Here is an 18,228-nt window from a genome sequence, read left to right as displayed (position 1 = left end):
GCGCTGAACGAGCTCTGGAGAGCCAATCTTCAGCTGCCTCCTTGCAGCATCTCCAGGGTAAAACAATACACAGAGACAAATAACTTCTCTTAGAAGGCGCTGTGCACCTCAGGCACGCCCTGATACTCCTGCAGCTGTGCCCTGTAGGCAGAGCATTTCCTCCTTTCCCTCTCTCTCCTGCCAAGCAACCGACGCCGCTCTACACACCCCGGCGCGCAGCGCTCCCTCACAGGGCCCCTCGCGCTCGGGGGCGGGGCGGGGGCGGCCCCACTGAGGGGAGGCGGGGCCGCCCCGCGCGCCCGTCGCGGCTGCGCCGGCGCCGCCACCCCCACAGCGGGCGGCGGTTTGTGCGCGGGGCCGGCGGTCGGCGTGGGACCGACGAGGGCGGGAAGGCGCTGTCGCTGAACGCCGGCACGGTGATATTTTCTCTTTCCTCCCCTCCCTACCCTTCCCCGCACATTCCCTCTCCCCACCTTCCCTCGCTCCCGACTCTTTTCTGTCCTTCTGGCGGGGAAGGCGCTGCGCGGACGGGGGGGAGAGGAGCGGGGGGGGGGGGGGATGGGTGGCGGGCCCTGAGAAGAAAAGCGGTAACGGCCGCAGCGCGCGCGCCGCCCCGAGCCCGCCTTGCCGCCACGTGACCCCCCCCGCGCCCACCCCCTCCTCTCCCGCCCGGCTCCATATTGGCGCTGCGCTGGCCGAGCCCGGGCACAAAATGGAGGTAACTGCGCGCGGGGCGCGGGGCTTGCCGCCATCGGCCGAGGCGGCAGCGAGGCGGCTCCTGCCGCGCGGAGCTGGAGCGGCTTGAATTGCGCCCGAGCCCGCGGGCGGGAAAGCGCGGCGGGAAGGGGGTGGTTGGCGGCAACATGTCATGGAGCCCCTTGCAGTTGCCGCGACCGTCGCCTCGTCGTGGCGTTCCTGCCGCGCTCTAGACCCGCTTTCGCCTGCGACACGCCGCGTTTGTCCGCAATGGCGGCGCAGGCAGGAAGAGAGAGGGAGCGGGAGAGGCGGCGCTTCCGCCGCGCGGCCCCGCGGGCTGCGGCCGCCATTTCGCAGCGCTCCGGCGCGTGGGTGAGGGGCCCGGCCCTCGGCCCGGGGCAGGGCTGGGGGCGGCAGAGCCCTTCGCAGCAATCCTGGGGACACCGAAACACATGGGCGCGTGTCCGGGCTGCAGTAGGGCAAAGCGAGCGCTACATGTGCGTGTGTCATTGTTCTGCCCTCCCTGTGTTCCTTTCCCCCTTCCCTCCCTGGCCCACCCCCTTCCAGAGTAAGTTACTCGGAGTAGTACGGCAGGGGTATTCTTTAACACACTTTTACACGCTCAGTTTTCTCGAAACAGATTTTAGAAGCATTAAAATCGTTTACTGCAGTACGCTGCATTTCGCAGAGGAATGCTGCAACACGTAGCACCTCCCTAGTATCTTTTTACTCCTGCCCAGAGGGAGTTAAATCGTGCCGGGAGCCCTTGCTGCCCGGAGAGGTGGGGGAAGGAAAACTACAGAGTTCTCTTCCTTTTCTCCACTCCCCCAATTACACGTGCAGAAGACCCAGGATATTCGGTGGCATTCTGCCATGATCCTGGTGGGCAGCATGAAGCAGTCTGTACAAACCTAGTGAAATCATCCTCGCCCTACTTGGAGGGAAATCGTTATGATATTCTGCCCTTGCTTTTCTTTCCTCAAACCCTAAGGTTCTTAAGTGTTTCAGAGTATGTCAGGCAAAAATAGTGGGGTTTTATTTTTGCGTGGTATTTTTTTATCTTTGCTCCTTTCACTGAACACTGAAACCTTAGAAATTAAGATATGAGAAACCAACAGGTCACACTAGTTTCTGTTCCTGTATTAAAAACAGAAGAAAGTGGATCCCTTAACCAAAGCAGCTAAAAACAACTTTTCACGTAAGCAATTGTTTTAGCTGCTTCGGGGTTTAATAACTGAGGGGGCTGATGCGTTAAAAGCATTGGAAAGTGGTTCAGTAAAGCTTGGGAACCTATTACATTAGGTATTAAGCTCGTACCTTGGGTTTTTTTCGCAGGCACATGTTCCTGTTGGTGTTGGGAATACACTACCTACACACTTAAAACTGGGAATCAGTTTTTTCCTCCTTTACTTTTGGGTTTGGTAAAACACCCTTCTGTATGCACTTCAAGTCCACCTTCAGCTGCTTATAGAAAAGACCAGTGCATTTCCAAAGTATTCTCTGATTGGATGGGTGAACTTCCATCTTCATAATGTCTGGTTTGTCTCTGTTAGCTTCTTTTCTCCTGTAAGAGACAGAGCAGCGTTGGGAGTAATGAGACAAGTCCTGGTGACTTTTTTATTGTTATGATTTAAAGCTTTCTTTGGAGACTGCTTTAAATTCTCTAGTTAAATTGCAGTATATGTTTGCTCAATCCTAGTTTATTAACTAGCGTTTAATAGTAAAGGTATTCTGAGTATTCAGAGTTGAATAGAGTATTTTGTTGGTGATAAGAGTTTAAAAATTTGGTGCTGTCAGTCTTAACGTTCTGTAAGGCAAAATAGGAGTAGGGCTGAGCAGGGCTGTGTTCCACATGAGCTGATGGTGTGCATTTCAAGAAGACAACTCCTTTTTAACCCTTAAGGCCTTCAGAGGCCATTGGGGCAGAGACCATGCCCAGGAGCTTTATGTTGGCCAGTGTGGACCCTCGCTGGGGATAGCAACTTCAGAAAGGGATTCATACTTTCCATTACTTTGAAAAGGCATTTAAATAAGCTTATTCCTTTACTCCCTAACAATTCCTAAAGCCTTATTTTGCTGTATACCTAGTTTGTGGAAAGCCCTTGAAGTGTTAATGTTCTGTTTCATACCTCCCCAACATGACTTTAAAAACTGACAGCTCAGTTGAAGTACTTAATATCCTAATGCCTCTTAAGTCAAACTGATGTTTGATTTAAAGGATTTCAAGAGCAGCTTTAACATTGTGTAGCAGGAACTGAAGATAATACAAACACTTTGATGTTACTTAATAAAACCTTTTAAATTGTTAACGCATTAAATTGTGATACTCATGATTTCACAGTGGAGTTTAATTTAAAGCTGAATTTTAACATGAAGTTATGTTTAAGAATTTCCACTTAAAATAACAGTGTATATTGCTCATTAGTAGACTTGCCTGCCTTTTCACATGCAGGAGCAAAATTTGCAGGAAGAAAACATTAAAAAAAAAACCCCCACAACCCAAACAACCAAACCCATCACAGAAGTACACCTAATCTTGTGAATATCTATGCTTTTAAATGCAGCACATTTGTAATGTACTTAACAATATTGCATTTTGGCCACTGTAATAAAGCTTCAAGTAACATCCAAAGAAGTAATGAATATTGGCCAGAGATAAATGAATACATTAATACTAGAACCAACTGAATGATCCTAGAAAGTTCTCTAGGAAAAAGGCCAAAGGGTGCATGATTTTTTTGTTTGAATAGGTAGTTATGTGTTCATTCACTGAGCTTATAGTGTAAAAGATTTCTTATTTGTAATGGGACATAGATTACATAGCACAGGGCAGTAATCAAACATGTAATAGGGAAGCAAAAGTAATGCAGATACTGAAGGGACTCCTGAGGATCAGCAGTTCTTGATGTTGCAAGTTAGCATCAGCAAGGGCTTCTTGCACTACTCCTTGTGGAAAGTAGTTTTTAATACAGGAACTATGTAAGACATCCTTTAGTGTTGCACACTGCTGGATAGCTGACTACAAGAGGTAGTCATCAGAAAGTTCTAATAAGCAGTGTTTACAAAATGTTACACATTTTGGGGGTTAAAAATCCAGAGAAGCAGAATTTACATAGTGGATTTGGATATTGAAGTGGAATTTGCTTGCTGTATCAGTTGTACTCACAGTAGTTTTGTCAGACAGTAATAGATAAAGGTTTGCTACAGATTTTAGCATTAGTTTGTATAGTGAGCTTGGCTGGGATAGCAGATGTTTCTTTTGCATCTTTTTTCAATTGTTAGCTCAGTAGCCTGAGGCTTTTTGTCCCACCCTTTTAAATACTTCTGAGATTTTTTTCTGCTTCAACCCGTTTCTTCCTGCAAAGCTACACCTGTGCATTGCAGCAGAGAGGGCCCTGTGTCACAGGAACTGGGGTAAGTACTGACTTATCCAACCTGTTTTCTAGGTTTCCTAGATCTAAAAGAAAGGCCGAGTTAGTACCCTTCCAAAATGGCTGCTATTAAGGAAGAGAGAGAAGTGGAAGACTACAAGAGGAAAGGAAGACGATCCTCACAGGTGAGAGGATGGGTTTTTTTATTCAAAATAAAGTAGTTTTAAGGGGAAAAGATAAAAAACCCAAGTTAACCATTTCTATCTGATATAGTAGTATGGTTTTTTTTCTACCTTCTTCATCCCCGTATTAGTGGAGTAACTTTAAATTGCAGTTTATTACATACAGTTTTAAGGGGTGGGTGTTAAGCATAATGGGGAAATTTTGCTTGTCTAGCTTTCTGTTATAAAAGAATTTATTAAATATATGTTTCTGATTAAAGCAAGGTGGAATTATTAAATTTATGTATCCTCCGAGTATCAGCAGGAACTTGATTACTTCTACCTTCAAAAGTCCTGTTTTTAGTGGGAATGAAGACAGGTTCCTATTTGCTTTTCTTTTTTTTTTTCCCTTTTTTTTTTTTTAAGTAAAAATGGTTGCCTGATAGTCACTGCAAATGAAAGCGAGCTGTACTAAGTAAAAATAACTGTTTTCTTTTGCTTCTAGCAGAAATACCGTAGACTGAATAAGGTGCGTAGTATAGAGAAGACATTGGGGCTGTTTTTGGGAGGATGGGAGCTAGTTACTTTTGGGGCAGGGTGTGGAAGTGGGAGGGGGGGAAAGTTCTTTAATACCCTTCAGAAAATAATTTTAAGGTCAGCAAAAAGGGTATTAAAAGTGCTTATATAGTTTATGGCGGAGGCATTTTATCTTCGTTGGTTTGGATTTGTTTGCTTTCTAACAATATTTTTTCAGGTTGCCTGAATATCTTAGCTAGCTCAAACCAACTTTTTTCTGGAGTGATACACACTGCAATGTGGGAGGGCCTATACACTTGAATAACGAACAAACCTTGTCCCAGTTGCATGTGTCTGGTAGTGTATGGTTATTTTGTATTGAAGTACAGTGTGTAAAGTCCTTTTGGAAGGAATGTTGAAACTCTCTCACTCATTTGGACTTTGAATTGAGTGTAACGGGGTCGATCAGCTGCATACTAAATAACCTCTTGTAGTTCACAGAAGTAGCTTGCCCTGCAACGATCTTAAAAACTTGAGTTTCTAGAGAACAGGTTTCTCAGGGAGCGTGTCTGAGGTCCCAGTGGCCTGTAAGCTTTCCCCGTTTCAGAAGGCAGGCTGGGATTGTACTGCCTGGGGATAGGCTGGTCTCAGGTTCAGCCGCAGCTGAGGGTAGCCTTGGTGGCCAGCATTTTGTGGGCACTTGCTGCTGCTCAGAGGTAGAATGCATGGGAGAGCTCCACCCGAAAACTGCCTTTAGAGAGAAATATTGCAACTCCAAAAGGCTGATCATTCAAAACCTCTGCCATAGGAAATTCCCTTGATGACAACCTCAGCATAGGAGCAGTATGTATCTGCAGTAGCTTTGTCTCAAAAGGTGTCAGGATTTCTGCAAAGAGCAGGATTTTTGCAGGAATCCCAGGGGGTTCTAGCTGCCATCTTTCACCCCCCTCCCGCCTTAGGCGAGAGGTACAGTTACAGTGCGCCGGGGTTTCGGTAGGGCCTGGAGGCCGCGGTGCGGTTCGGCGGGCGGCGAGTGCAGGGGCCCGCGGCTCCCGCAGCGCCGGCCTCGCCCTGGGCCCCGCGGGCCGGGCCCCGCCCATGGCGCCACTGCGGCGCCGGCCGCGCGCCCCGCCCTCGCCTCCATATTGGCGCGGCGGCCGCGGCTGAGCACAAAATGGAGGCGGCCGGGCCCGCGCCGCGCTCGGGATTTGGAGGGGAAGGGCGCAGTTGCTGCAGACGGAAAGTTTTGTGACGCCGCAGAGCCGTGTAATGTGTCTGGAAGCCCCTCTGACAGCTTAAGGGGAGAAACAGTGTCTTGCCGACTAAAGGCAGGCTGGACGGTCTTGCAGCTGCTCTCCCCACTCCTGCCAGAGGAGTGCTGCAAAATGGCGTGCTCTCCTGGCGTGTCAGCTGAGCAGGAGGCAGCCTGGTTTTGATAGAGCAGGGTGGAGAGATGTGCTTTGCAGGATTTTCTGTGCAGGAAAGACTGCTGTTAGAAATAACTTTAAACAGAACAACTGAGAAGGAGTCTTGTCTGAAAACCCCAGTGAGAACAAACTGCCTAAAAAAACCGATTCCCTAATTCTTTCAAGAAAATACTGCCTTCTATTTTTTGCACATAATTCCTATTACATGTGTGTGTCCTAAGGATAATTCTTATCAAATAGAATAGAGAAGCTGTAGCAGCGGGTGTTCTTCCTGCTGTATGAGAACAGCAGTTCTCATGCACAGAATAAGTAGGAAAGAGCTTCGCTTTTCCTTACCTGAAAAATTCTGTGGTTATTCTTTTTAACATAAAAGCAATCGTGAGTTGTTAGCTGGAAACTCTCATAGCCCTGAATAATATCAGAGAACTGTAAATAGTCTGTCCAGTTTAATATCCAGAACTGTAAATAGTCTGTTTCTGATTTTAAAGGAGTCTAATCTTCACAGCTTCACATTATAAATGTCTTTCAATACCTGTAGTAGAAGAGTTTTGAAATGCTTAGTGTTCCCAGCTTTAACATAACCCAACTAAAAATTGTCAGTAGATTTTAAAAACTGGAATTAGCAACAGATAACGACGCTTGACCTAAAGCAGTTTATGTGCAGTAGGTGTGTAATCCTATAAAATTGAAAGTTTCAATGTAGTGAGAAGGGAGTTTGTTTTTTTTTTTAATGCTTTTGTAGTCTGGACTACTTGGAAGACACTAGAAGCTTTACTTTGTAGTCATGGGACCATTGACTGATGGTCATCATTATATGATGATCCTGAGGTAGCAAAGCCTTAAAGAGTGAGCTGTAATAAAAAATGCTGGCTTTCTCTCTAACAAAATTCAGCAGGTGTAAGGGCAGAGATTTAATTCCCAGACAGCTTTTCATAATCTTAGTTACTGTTTGCTGGAGTACAACCTAAGTATTAGAAGCCAGCAGTTTGCTGAAGTACTGTATAATACAAAAACACTATCTCGAAGGGGCTTAAGCTTTCCTGGCCAGCCCTAGCACTTTGACAGAGGTTAAAGCACTTCAGATTTGAAGCAGAATGTCTACAGATAGAAGTCTGTGGCTGTTTTTATGTAGTTCACATCAGGATAATGCTGCATCTATTCTGGTTTAATGGACTGCAGCAGAAATAGTGAAGCCTGTTGAACATTGATGCTGCAGAACTGAAGTCAAACACAGCATAGCTGGCCAGCCCCTTGTGGATGTGTTACATGCACAGAAGTACCCACTTGCTAAATGAGATTTTAATCTGGTTGATTTTAAACAGAGAAGTCGGGTAAGACTTCCCTGCCAATGGCAGCTGTGAAAAAATTTTTTGTGAACTCCTCATCAAATGTACGGGGAAATTCCCTGTCTAGTAAAAAAGTGCAGCACTGAAACAGCAGAAACACAACTGTACTCTTAAACCCATTTCAGTCATTTAACAGAAGACTGGGATCTGCAAATTTGCACCTTTTAAAATGTGGCTGGTCATATATAGGCATTGTTACCAAGAGCTATTAAACTTGCTTGTTCTGTGATGCTTGCTAAGTTACCAATCTTAACTCCAGTAGTTGTACCCACTACTGGTCATTGATGAGTTGTTAGGCATTTTTTTGTCTGTAAGACATAGGTCCACATTGTCTCACATTTGAGAGGTATTCCCCATAACACTAAAATCCACATACATATTAACACTATCTTGCTTGCATGTGCTCCAGTAATAGAATTATCAAAGTACAGAATTTATATTTGAAGGAATTGAGTATTGATATGTTCCATAAAGATGTATAAAGATAACCTTTCAAAATGGACATCCCCGAAGAGTAGACACTCAGCCCGAACCTTTTTTCCTTGTGTACTGCGTCCTTAAATTTTTTGTAGATCTGTGTATTTATGCTTCATAAAGTGTTAGAACTTCCCTTTATCCAGCAGTGCTTCATCCCCAGTCCCTACAGTGTGAACTGCAGCTCAAAGATATCCACGGAATGAATGCACTTTTGGGTGGTGGGAAGCAACTAAATTACCTAATATATTGAAATTCCTTTACTGTTTGCATTTTAGCGCTCTTTAAGTTGTTAGTGTTTTAATTAAAATCACACCTCATTAAGTGTTTACTATTCTGCTGTCTAAACCCATTAGAAGTCATTGTTTTTATGTAAATGTATTTCACCTATTTGTAGTTATAATGTGCACAAATAATTTCTAGTAATTCACTGAAATTTTAATTCTGTAATTTGTATTCAAAATATGTTTTTGATTTTTTTTCATTTTGTAGGGCCATGAGCCAAAGGAGCCAGAGCAGTTGAGAAAGCTGTTCATTGGAGGTCTGAGCTTTGAAACAACAGATGATAGCTTGAGAGAGCACTTCGAGAAATGGGGCACACTCACCGACTGTGTGGTAAAGTCTCTGTTATTAGTTTGTGCTTTTGAAAGGGTTGGGTAGTTAAAGTAGCACAGAAGTACTGAGTGCCTCCTTGTGTGTTTGCAGGTGATGAGAGACCCACAAACAAAACGTTCCAGAGGCTTTGGCTTTGTGACTTACTCCTGTGTGGAGGAGGTGGATGCTGCCATGAGCGCTCGGCCACATAAGGTTGATGGACGCGTGGTTGAACCAAAGAGAGCAGTTTCCAGGGAGGTGAGTTAGTGTTCCAGTTAACCACATGTCCTGATCTTTACCTACTACTTAAAGCACTGAATTTCATTTTTGGCATTGCAGGATTCTGTAAAGCCTGGGGCACACCTCACCGTAAAGAAAATATTTGTTGGTGGAATTAAAGAAGATACAGAAGAATATAATCTGAGGGAGTACTTTGAAAAATATGGAAAGATTGAAACCATAGAGGTCATGGAAGACAGGCAGAGTGGAAAGAAGAGAGGCTTCGCTTTTGTTACTTTTGATGATCATGATACAGTTGATAAAATTGTTGGTATGTAAGCTCTTCAGTGACAAATGACTTGTGGGATAAAGTGTTAAGATTTCAGAAAAGCACTGTGTGGAATGAGATGATTGCATAATCAGCTGCTTTGCCTATTGTAAAGGATGGGGTTGATTTTGTGTTACTTTTCAGTGTGCATATGCCTTATAGTAACTTTCTGTGAGAGTTTTACAGCACATATTGCAATGATGTGATTTCTGACTTGCATTTTTCACTATTTTCTGCAGTTCAGAAATACCATACTATAAATGGACACAACTGTGAAGTGAAAAAAGCACTCTCAAAACAGGAGATGCAGACTGCTAGCTCTCAGAGAGGTGAGTTGTAGTTGTGCATAGCTATTCTGTGTAACAGGTTTTCAATTAATGTAATTCAAGTGAAATATTTTGTAGGTCGTGGGGGTGGCTCAGGCAACTTCATGGGCCGTGGAAACTTCGGAGGCGGTGGAGGGAATTTTGGCCGAGGAGGAAACTTTGGTGGGAGAGGTAAATGGCTGGAATATCATTACAGAATGTGATTTATGTTTTGGTTATGTTTTTATTTCCTCTGTCAGTTGGCTTAAACACTTAACATGTTTGTTCAGGAAAACATTCTCATCTGTTTTGTGTTCTAGGAGGCTATGGGGGTGGTGGTGGCGGTGGTGGGAGCAGAGGAAGCTTTGGGGGTGGTGACGGATACAATGGATTTGGTGATGGTAAGTGTATTGTTCACTTCTTTTCCCCCAATGTTAGAACCAGCTGTAAGTCTTGCCTTCACCTTGGAAGCAAAGTTTGTTTTGGTGATAATGTGATAATAACAGTAATGAAAATGAAATATCTGCATTGTAGAGCTGTGAAGAGTTAACTTTTGTTTTGTTCTCCCCAAATGATGGGTGGAAAAAATACTTGTCTGTATTTACCCTTTAAAAATATATCATAAGGTTGTGAGGGAGCTGCTTATTATTGAGAGCTAAGTGAAGATTCTTAGTTGAGATGACTAAAACTGAATAAAGCAGTAAACAACTGAGTAAACTCTTAAGACTTCTTGTGGTTCAGTGGTATCTTTTTTGTGATGTAGTTAGGATGAGTATCCAAAATGCATCTGAAGAGAAATACTGCAATTACCAAAAGGCTAAAAAATGCAGTTATCAGAATGCAAAAATGGATGAGGGAAGTAGCATGAAGTTAATTACTTAGGTCCTGATTTTATAAGCATGGGTTTATTCTTAATTAAGTAGTTTAGATAAATCATGCAACCACAATGAATATAATAAAGGAAAACTGCTGTGGGACATCTTTATTGTAAAAGTGTGTTGGTTTGCGTTTTTTTGTTAAATGCATCTTTCCTTACCAGTATTTAGCTTTGGTGTGTTAAGTTTGACTTTTCTTTTATCCAAAGGTGGCAACTATGGTGGTGGTCCTGGCTATGGCAGCAGAGGAGGTTATGGTGGTGGTGGAGGACCAGGATATGGAAACCCAGGTGGTGGATATGGAGGAGGAGGAGGAGGATATGATGGCTACAACGAAGGAGGAAATTTTGGTGGTGGTAAGATTCCAGCTTTAATTTGACAGCAGTGGTTCTTAGGTTTCATTTCATAATGCCTGAAATACGGTAATTAATAAAATAAGTTGTATGTCTAGTTTTTAATGTAGAAGGCCATGTTGCTTAAGGAAAGTTCTTTTTCATGGGGATCAGCTTTGATAAACCACAACATTGTTTTGCCAGGGATGTATTTTTCAAAAGGCTTTGGCTATAAATCTGTGTGTGGAGGCAGAGTATAGGAATTTTAATGGTTTTGAGCATTTCAAGTATGTTGTCCTTGGATACCAGTTCACAACACATAGATCACATCCTCCTTTGTGAGGACTACAAACACAATTTTTTTTAAGCTTTTTTATTTTTTGCCCCAAATTTGGGGAGTTAAGCTGCAAAAACTGCTGCATATCTTACTGTACTTTCTGATCTATGTATGCGGCATGTCCATTACAGTTCTGTCCTTTTTTTGGTGTGAATAAATTTTAATTTACATTATTGTCATTCATCCATGCAGAGTTGTACAGTAGAAGAATAATGGTGAAACTCATGGTTTTCCGATTTTGGGGGCCTTAATTTGGCCTGTTGGGTTAACATCAAATTGCCTACTCAAACATGCTTATAATAATGTGATGTGTTTCATCTCCAATAAAATGCCAATTTCTAATTGTAAAAATACTAAGGGTCTTCTGTTACCTGTGCATTTGCATAGAGATGGCATCAAAATACATGAATTTAATTTTAAATTGTTCTAAACTACTACAATTTATTTTTACGTTGGGTATTGGAATTCGGTGAGTTTTGTGTCCTAAGTGTTAAACAAACAAGGCTTTATAAATTCCTTGTTTTAGGTAATTATGGTGGAAGTGGAAACTACAATGATTTTGGCAATTACAGTGGACAACAGCAGTCTAACTATGGTCCCATGAAAGGTGGTGGCAGCTTTGGTGGCAGAAGTTCAGGCAGTCCCTATGGTGGTAAGTATAATTTTGTACAGAAAATATTGTTGAGTTAAAATCCATTGTTGTTCATGTACTTCAATATACACATTGGTTTTTTAGGTGGTTATGGATCTGGAAGTGGAAGTGGGGGCTATGGTGGTAGAAGATTCTAAAAATGCTGCCAGAAAAAAGGGTAGGTGTAATGCATATTTATAATGATGATTAATAATGTACAACTGTTCACTGAGAGTAATAATTTTCTTATCCTGTATTCAACAGGCTACAGTTCTTAGCAGGAGAGAGAGCGAGGAGTTGTCAGGAAAGCTGCAGGTTACTTTGAGACAGTCGTCCCAAATGAATTAGAGGAACTGTAAAATCTGCCACAGAAGGAACGATGATCCATAGTCAGAAAAGTTACTGCAGCTTAAACAGGAAACCCTTCTTGATCAGGACTGTCATAGCCACAGTTTGCAAAAAGTGCAGCTATTGATTCATGCAATGTAGTGTCGATTAGATGTACATTCCTGAGGTCTTTCTCTGTTGTAGCTTTGTCTTTCTTTTTTCTTTTTATTTTCCCATTACATCAGGTATATTGCCCTGTAAATTGTGGTAGTGGTACCAGGAATAAACAAATCAATGAATTTTTAACTTTTCAATATTTGTGTAGTTCAGTTTTTCCACATTTAGTACAGAGAACTCTATAACAGAACTGAAATGTAGTTTAGGGTGTTTCCTTGTTAGTTAATAGAGAAGATAAATGCATTTCTCAATTACTATTTTGTATTAATTTAAAGTTAACAATAGAAACACCTATTGATTTGCAGTCTTAAGGGGTCTAGTCTCAGTGTATATACGTAACTGTCATTGACATGAGTTACATAGGCATACAGAGGGAAAACATCTGTATGTTTCATTATAGTTTGTTTAGATGTATAACTAGGATTTGAGTTACTCAAATTAGTGTTTGTGAATCATAGAACTAAGCTTTATCTTAATGAAAACTTCAAATTACTTTTTGGTTTGTGCATATTTTTTTAATTTGTAGTTCTGTATTAGTACTAGCGCTTCAAGAAAATAAGGCATGATAAATATTTTAACAAGACCAACTTTAGACACATGAAAGCTGTCTCCCGTCTCATTTGAGATGCATAAGGGATAACTGAAGTTGTTTAAGTCTTGGGTGGAGAGAAAAAGAAATTTGCTTTTTACCTTTATATTTATTGTAATTCCCGAGAAGTTAAGGTGGGGGGAATCAAGTGCCTGTTTCCTTGGGATATACAATGATTCTGTTTCAATAAAACTATAATTTGGGGAGGGTGGCTTGGAATTTTCATCCCCTTTGTCCCCATTTCCTTCTCCCTTGCACCAGACTGCACTGTTTCAATTAAATGAGGTGTCATAGTGAGAGTAATAGGAATGTTCCTCAATAATTTAATGGCTATATACTTTCTTGCATGCACCCAAGGCAATTTTCTGGACACATGCTTCTGACTGGGAGCCAAGGGTAGCACAGGTGTAATCACTGACAGTCCCAGGTAACGTGCTCCAAAAGCCCATTCCCCATGGGCTCTTTAATAGTAGAGTCCTTGAGCTGTTTCCCAGCAGATGTGTGTGCTCAGCTGAGAGCTCAAAGATGAAACACGATCTAGTTGTATTTTACCAACCAGAAGCACTCCCATAACGTAGAGGGCTACAGTCCCCAGTTCCCACAGGTAGAATGATAGTGTGCTACAACTGGATTTGGTGCAGTGGAGTAGAAAATCAGACCAGTACATGCGGCTAGAAATTGTACTTCATTCTCACTTCTGACCTCCAAATTAAGGCACTGCAGTCTGTGCTGTCCTCATCTGATGTGAATTCTCTTGACTATTGCCAGGCCAGTGCTTGCTGTCAATTAAGACTCAGAAGAGTAGGGACCCAGTCAATAAAAGAAATACTCAGACACTTGGCAATATGTATTGGAATTACTCACACCTGTTTCACTTCTGGGTCAATGTGCAGTATAAGGTAAATGCAATTCCAGCGTAGGAATGAATCTGCAAAGATGTATGAAATGGCTTAAGGCATAATCAGTCATATTAATGAATTATAATTTTTAAGAAGTGGTAGAAAAATAAGTGTGTTGTTTGAAAAAAATTAAACATGTTATTTAAACGCTGTTATTGGAGTGTATTTAGACTGCAGTACGCTAAAACAAGGAACCAGTGTCAAGATGGTAGCCTCCAAAATGGATTTCAAAGTCTGCTTTTTCTTGTCTGTGGAGTTCTGAAAGATCTCAAAAGTTAAAGCAAGAATTGGTGGTTTAGTGAACGCTTCTGTTGTTGTACGTGTTCATTTGGGCTTGGGGTGGGGGGGAGGCTGTACTTCAATAAAGGCATTTTTTAAACAACCCATTTGGAGTTTGAAAACATGGGAAACTAAACCACAACTCACTAGGGAGTGAGACACCTGACTTCTGACTTGCTTTGTACATTACTATGCTAGAAGATGCGTAGACTTGCACCTGGGGCCTGCATCTGATTGCAGGGACAACTGGAGGATGGGGTTGATGTCCCTTCTGACAATTGATCTGGTATTTCTAAATTTTTTAGAATGTATTGACAGTGTTCTTTTTAACAGGGCCTCTTGTAGCTGTACTGTGACTACAATGTTAACTTTGAAAAATAGTGTCATAATAAACTTTATGAACAAGATCTGTATGCAACCTTTTAAGAGATGGATGTAAGTGACCGCTTTGTAGGTGGGTGGGGTAGCGTAGCTGTTGTTTGTGACGTGGAAAAGTGTAAGCCATGAGGACAGTGATCCGCCAGCTTTACAGAACCTAGGATGTACTTCTTTGATCCATACATTGCTAAGGAGACTCGTAAGACAGGACTTCAGCAGCCTATTGAGTATGGAGAAGTCAGCCTAATTAAAGAATGACAAGGCAGCAGGAGCAACAGCTTCAACTTCCAGAAAAGTGAAGGAATAAGATACTGTGCTGATAGTGAGCAGCTTTCCCAAGGCTAGTTAAATCTGCTTATCACAGCTGAAATATCGAAGAAAGTCTAGCAAGAGTTCTTCACCTTTTGGAGCCTCCTTGAGTGATAGCTACTTGAGTTGACTCAAAATCAATAGGTCTAGCATTTAGACCTGAAGGGAAGGGCAATGAGCATAGGTAAGGTTTGCCTTTAAAATTTTTCATGAATTATAAAGAGTGGTGGGAGGTTTTTTAACAAGGTAAGAGTAATTTCTTTAATTTTCAGGTTGAATGAGAAGCTGCTGCTTGACAAAATGGGGAATGTCTTGCACATCCTCTTCAAATGAAGGTTTCTGACTGGGTAAGATTTGTAGTGTATAGTAAAATGTGTTTAACCCCTGTTTCCTTCTAGGCTTTCCTTTGACAGTCTCTTTAGTATCAAGGGAAGCCATAAGTACTTAGCAGCAAATATTTCAGCATATGTCATCCAGTGTTTCCTGTTCTGGATGAGCACTTCTTGCTGGCACACTTCCTATTCAAGAATCTTCCTGGCAGATAAAAAATTGCTTCGTGTCTGAGGTCAACAAGACAAGTTGATGTTTTCAAATAATGTGTTTTGGGTACTGGTGAGTGTGCTGGGGTGGGGGAAATTGTTCTGTGCCTTCTTATGGTAAGAGGTGCTGCAGAGAAGCCCAGGAAGGCAGTGACACTGAAGTGGTTCTGCGGTTCTCGGCAGCTGTGACCTGTTGCTGCTGCTTCTTGCACCTGTTCTGGGAGAGAGCTTGGTGTTGGTGCAAGCTGGGATTTCCCTCCTAGGTAGTGGATCCTGGCTTACCAGGTGATGTTGTATTTGCCTGTACAAATCAAAGAGCTCCCTCTCAGATGCTGGGGGCTTTCAGGCAGGGTATTTGAGGCTAATGCTGTCATGATACCCAGCTGAAATCACAATGGCATTTGTACAGGCAAATGGAATGGCAATTAAAATTCATGCAGTCTTGATTTTACACAGACTGGAATGTGTATTAAGTCTTGGAACATGTATTATTTCCTTTTCTGCATCTTTGATTGTTACAGGTTCTTTTATAAAGTACTTCAGCATCTGTTTAAACTTCCCAATATATTTCTGAGCCTGTGCATTCTTAGGAAGACAATTTCTATTCTAGTGTTGGTTATACTTCAGTTGCTCTGAAAGTAGTCAAATGGAACCTGCTTATCAGAGACAGAGGCATGTTCACAAACTGTTTCAAGTACTTAGACTTTCTACCTGCTGCCTGTAGACTCCCAGAAAGTAATTCCTGACTTTGTAATACAGAGTTAACTAATTTGGAAGTAACACACAGAGACTTTCATAAAATCAGAAGCTACTTAATTGAAAATCTCATGAAAACTGCATGTACTTTAAAAAAAAACAGAGACAAGTTTGTGCTTAGCCAAGGTTGAGCCTAAGTCTGAAACTGCAGTACAATCACATTGCCTTAGTGTAATGTGCCAGCTTGTTGCTGAGGTGATGAGCTTCCTTTCTTAAGCCTAAAAGTGGGAAACGTGTGCTCTGCTTGGCAGAGTTCCCTCAGGTATCTGTGTAGCAACAGGTAATGGGGAACAGCACTGCCCCTCAGGTACAAATGCTCTTGCACCTGCAGTGCTCTTTACATTTTTTTAACAGTAGAATTTTGAAAATATACAAAATTAATTTTTAACAAAAACTTTGTAGTTTGCCTTGGTATTAGGCCTGTGTACAGAGTAAAGCTCTACCTTTCTTTAATATGAGAGGACTCCACGTTGCTGCAGACTTGTGTGCTCTGGGTGGGTCTTTTTGCACCGCATACAGAAATAGATAATCACTGTTAGAATTATTGTTACAGTTTGATTATAACACTCTTGTTAAGATTAATTGCTTAAATTCAGTTATTTATAGCCAAATCTGTTCAGAAATAACTTACCAAAATAAACACTATCTTAAGGGAGTACTAGGTCAATTGTATCTCTGTCCAAGAGGCACTTTTAACAGTTAAGAACTTAATTTCATGGCCATCTGGCTTCTGTTGAAAATAACAGCTTTAAATGGAGATGGGGATGTAAAGATGCAAAACTAACAAAGCATTGGTCCCTTAGCTACAGTTGTACAGAAGTTTACTTGATAACATAAATGATATTTCCAGGTAGAGAAGGGAGTTTCCCCAAAAACAACCCAGATTGATGGAGGTAACTATGCTATTACAAAACACCAAAATTAAACACAGCATCATAACTTTTATATCTTTTCAATACTTAAAGTTCCTAATCTTTTCAAGCATGAATTGTGTGATGTTCTGATGTGCTGTCTTTGGTTCCTTGTTTAAGACATTAACGTGGTTTTGTGTACTGTCTACACTGAGGTGGAATATTCATAAATCAGTCTGTGGTCTCCGACAAGTGTGTGTATCTTAAAATTGTGTGGAGCATGTAAGATCTTGAGTATCACTGAAATTCACATATCTGATGGATGATTCTTTTTCTGCTGTGGGTGCTACAGGTTGACATCTCTCTCTATTAGCTTTTCCTGAACTAAAGTAATCCAAGTATCTCCACAGAAGAAAAACTGGCCTTCATGTAGAAGATAATACCGCAAGATTGGAAACAGAATAAAATGGTATAACTGGCAAAGACTTCGAGAGCAATGGTGCTAGTGTGCTGACATCTTGAAACTTGTGGGTAAACAAGTTAAAATAGCATGGAAATTTAAAATTTCAGTATAGTCCATAATGGATTAAAATTTGTTAAAATAATTCAATTTTGTATCAGAATAAAGTGTGTATTGTCAAATGACTTACAATCTAAAATGCGTTGGCATCGCCTTTTTTTAGTGCTGTGAAGAACACTAAGTGGTCTAGAATTATTGCAACACATTTTCTTACAGGATCATCTTTCCAACTTGAGACTGGCAAGCCAAAACCCCTTGGTTCAGGCCAGCTTTTCAGCTTTATTCTTAATAATTTTAAAATGGGACGTTTTGATCAAGAAACAAATGGTCTCCATGTGGCAGCTTGTCAGTGTATGAGGTCAGCAGTGTGAGGCTTTTGACTTGGCAATGTCACTAGTCACTCAGATTTGGGAGCATACTCTGTACCTCAGTAATAATAGTAAAAATGAAGGTTATAATTTGCAATCTGATGTTTTCATATATATGAGTAATGAGTAACTTTTTCCTTAGTGATAGTGGGGGGTTCAATGAGAGAGCAGCATGCACTGTGGTGAGGATGTGAAGAACACTGGTTTAAACTGAATGCAAGTTTTCACAGACCAAGTTACTTTAGACTGATTCTTCACCTGATGAAATTCAAACAAGGCTGCTGCATTAACTGCAGGTTTTTTGTTGTTGTACTTTTGTTTTGGTAATGGAAGAAGTATCTTTGTATTGTTTTAGACAAATGGATGGTACAAATACAGCAGTGCCTGCAAAGGCTGTAAGAGTGCTGTTTGCCTTTGGCTTTCACATTAGTGAAATTAAGGAACAAATGGGAGTGCAGGGCAGGAGTTTACTGAGATGTCTTTTTATAGCCAATTTGTAATTAAAGGTATTTATAGTGCAGCTGTGGAGAGAATTTTCCCTGACAGACATTTGATAGCGTAGTTAATGGCAAGGGGAACCCAGGAGTGTTTTAGGTGCTCTGTGCTTTGCCATCAGCCCCTGCC

General features: G+C 41.6%; 1 protein-coding gene across 2 annotated transcripts; it reads left to right on the top strand.

Moving 5' to 3' along the window:
• The first annotated feature begins 261 nt into the window (after positions 1 to 261).
• Positions 262 to 14,290, top strand: HNRNPA3 (heterogeneous nuclear ribonucleoprotein A3). 2 transcript variants are annotated; one of them, XM_077181378.1, is made up of 13 exons: positions 262 to 416; positions 4,143 to 4,252; positions 4,734 to 4,757; positions 8,484 to 8,606; positions 8,697 to 8,843; positions 8,925 to 9,135; positions 9,372 to 9,461; positions 9,537 to 9,629; positions 9,758 to 9,838; positions 10,522 to 10,668; positions 11,508 to 11,633; positions 11,718 to 11,790; positions 11,877 to 14,290. In XM_077181378.1, exons 2-12 carry the CDS (start codon positions 4,187 to 4,189, stop codon positions 11,768 to 11,770), a joined length of 1,161 nt encoding a protein of 386 aa, XP_077037493.1. In that variant the 5' UTR covers positions 262 to 416; positions 4,143 to 4,186; the 3' UTR covers positions 11,771 to 11,790; positions 11,877 to 14,290. The 2 variants fall into 2 exon arrangements, with proteins under 2 accessions (XP_077037493.1, XP_077037492.1); XM_077181377.1 differs by having other exon boundaries at positions 9,522 to 9,629.
• The last annotated feature ends 3,938 nt before the right edge of the window (positions 14,291 to 18,228 follow it).

This window comes from Agelaius phoeniceus, chromosome 7 (genome assembly GCF_051311805.1).
Source record: "Agelaius phoeniceus isolate bAgePho1 chromosome 7, bAgePho1.hap1, whole genome shotgun sequence".
Classification (NCBI taxonomy): Eukaryota; Metazoa; Chordata; class Aves; order Passeriformes; family Icteridae; genus Agelaius; species Agelaius phoeniceus.
Note: the sequence above shows the minus strand (reverse complement) of the source record. Positions and strands in the feature narration are given on the sequence as shown.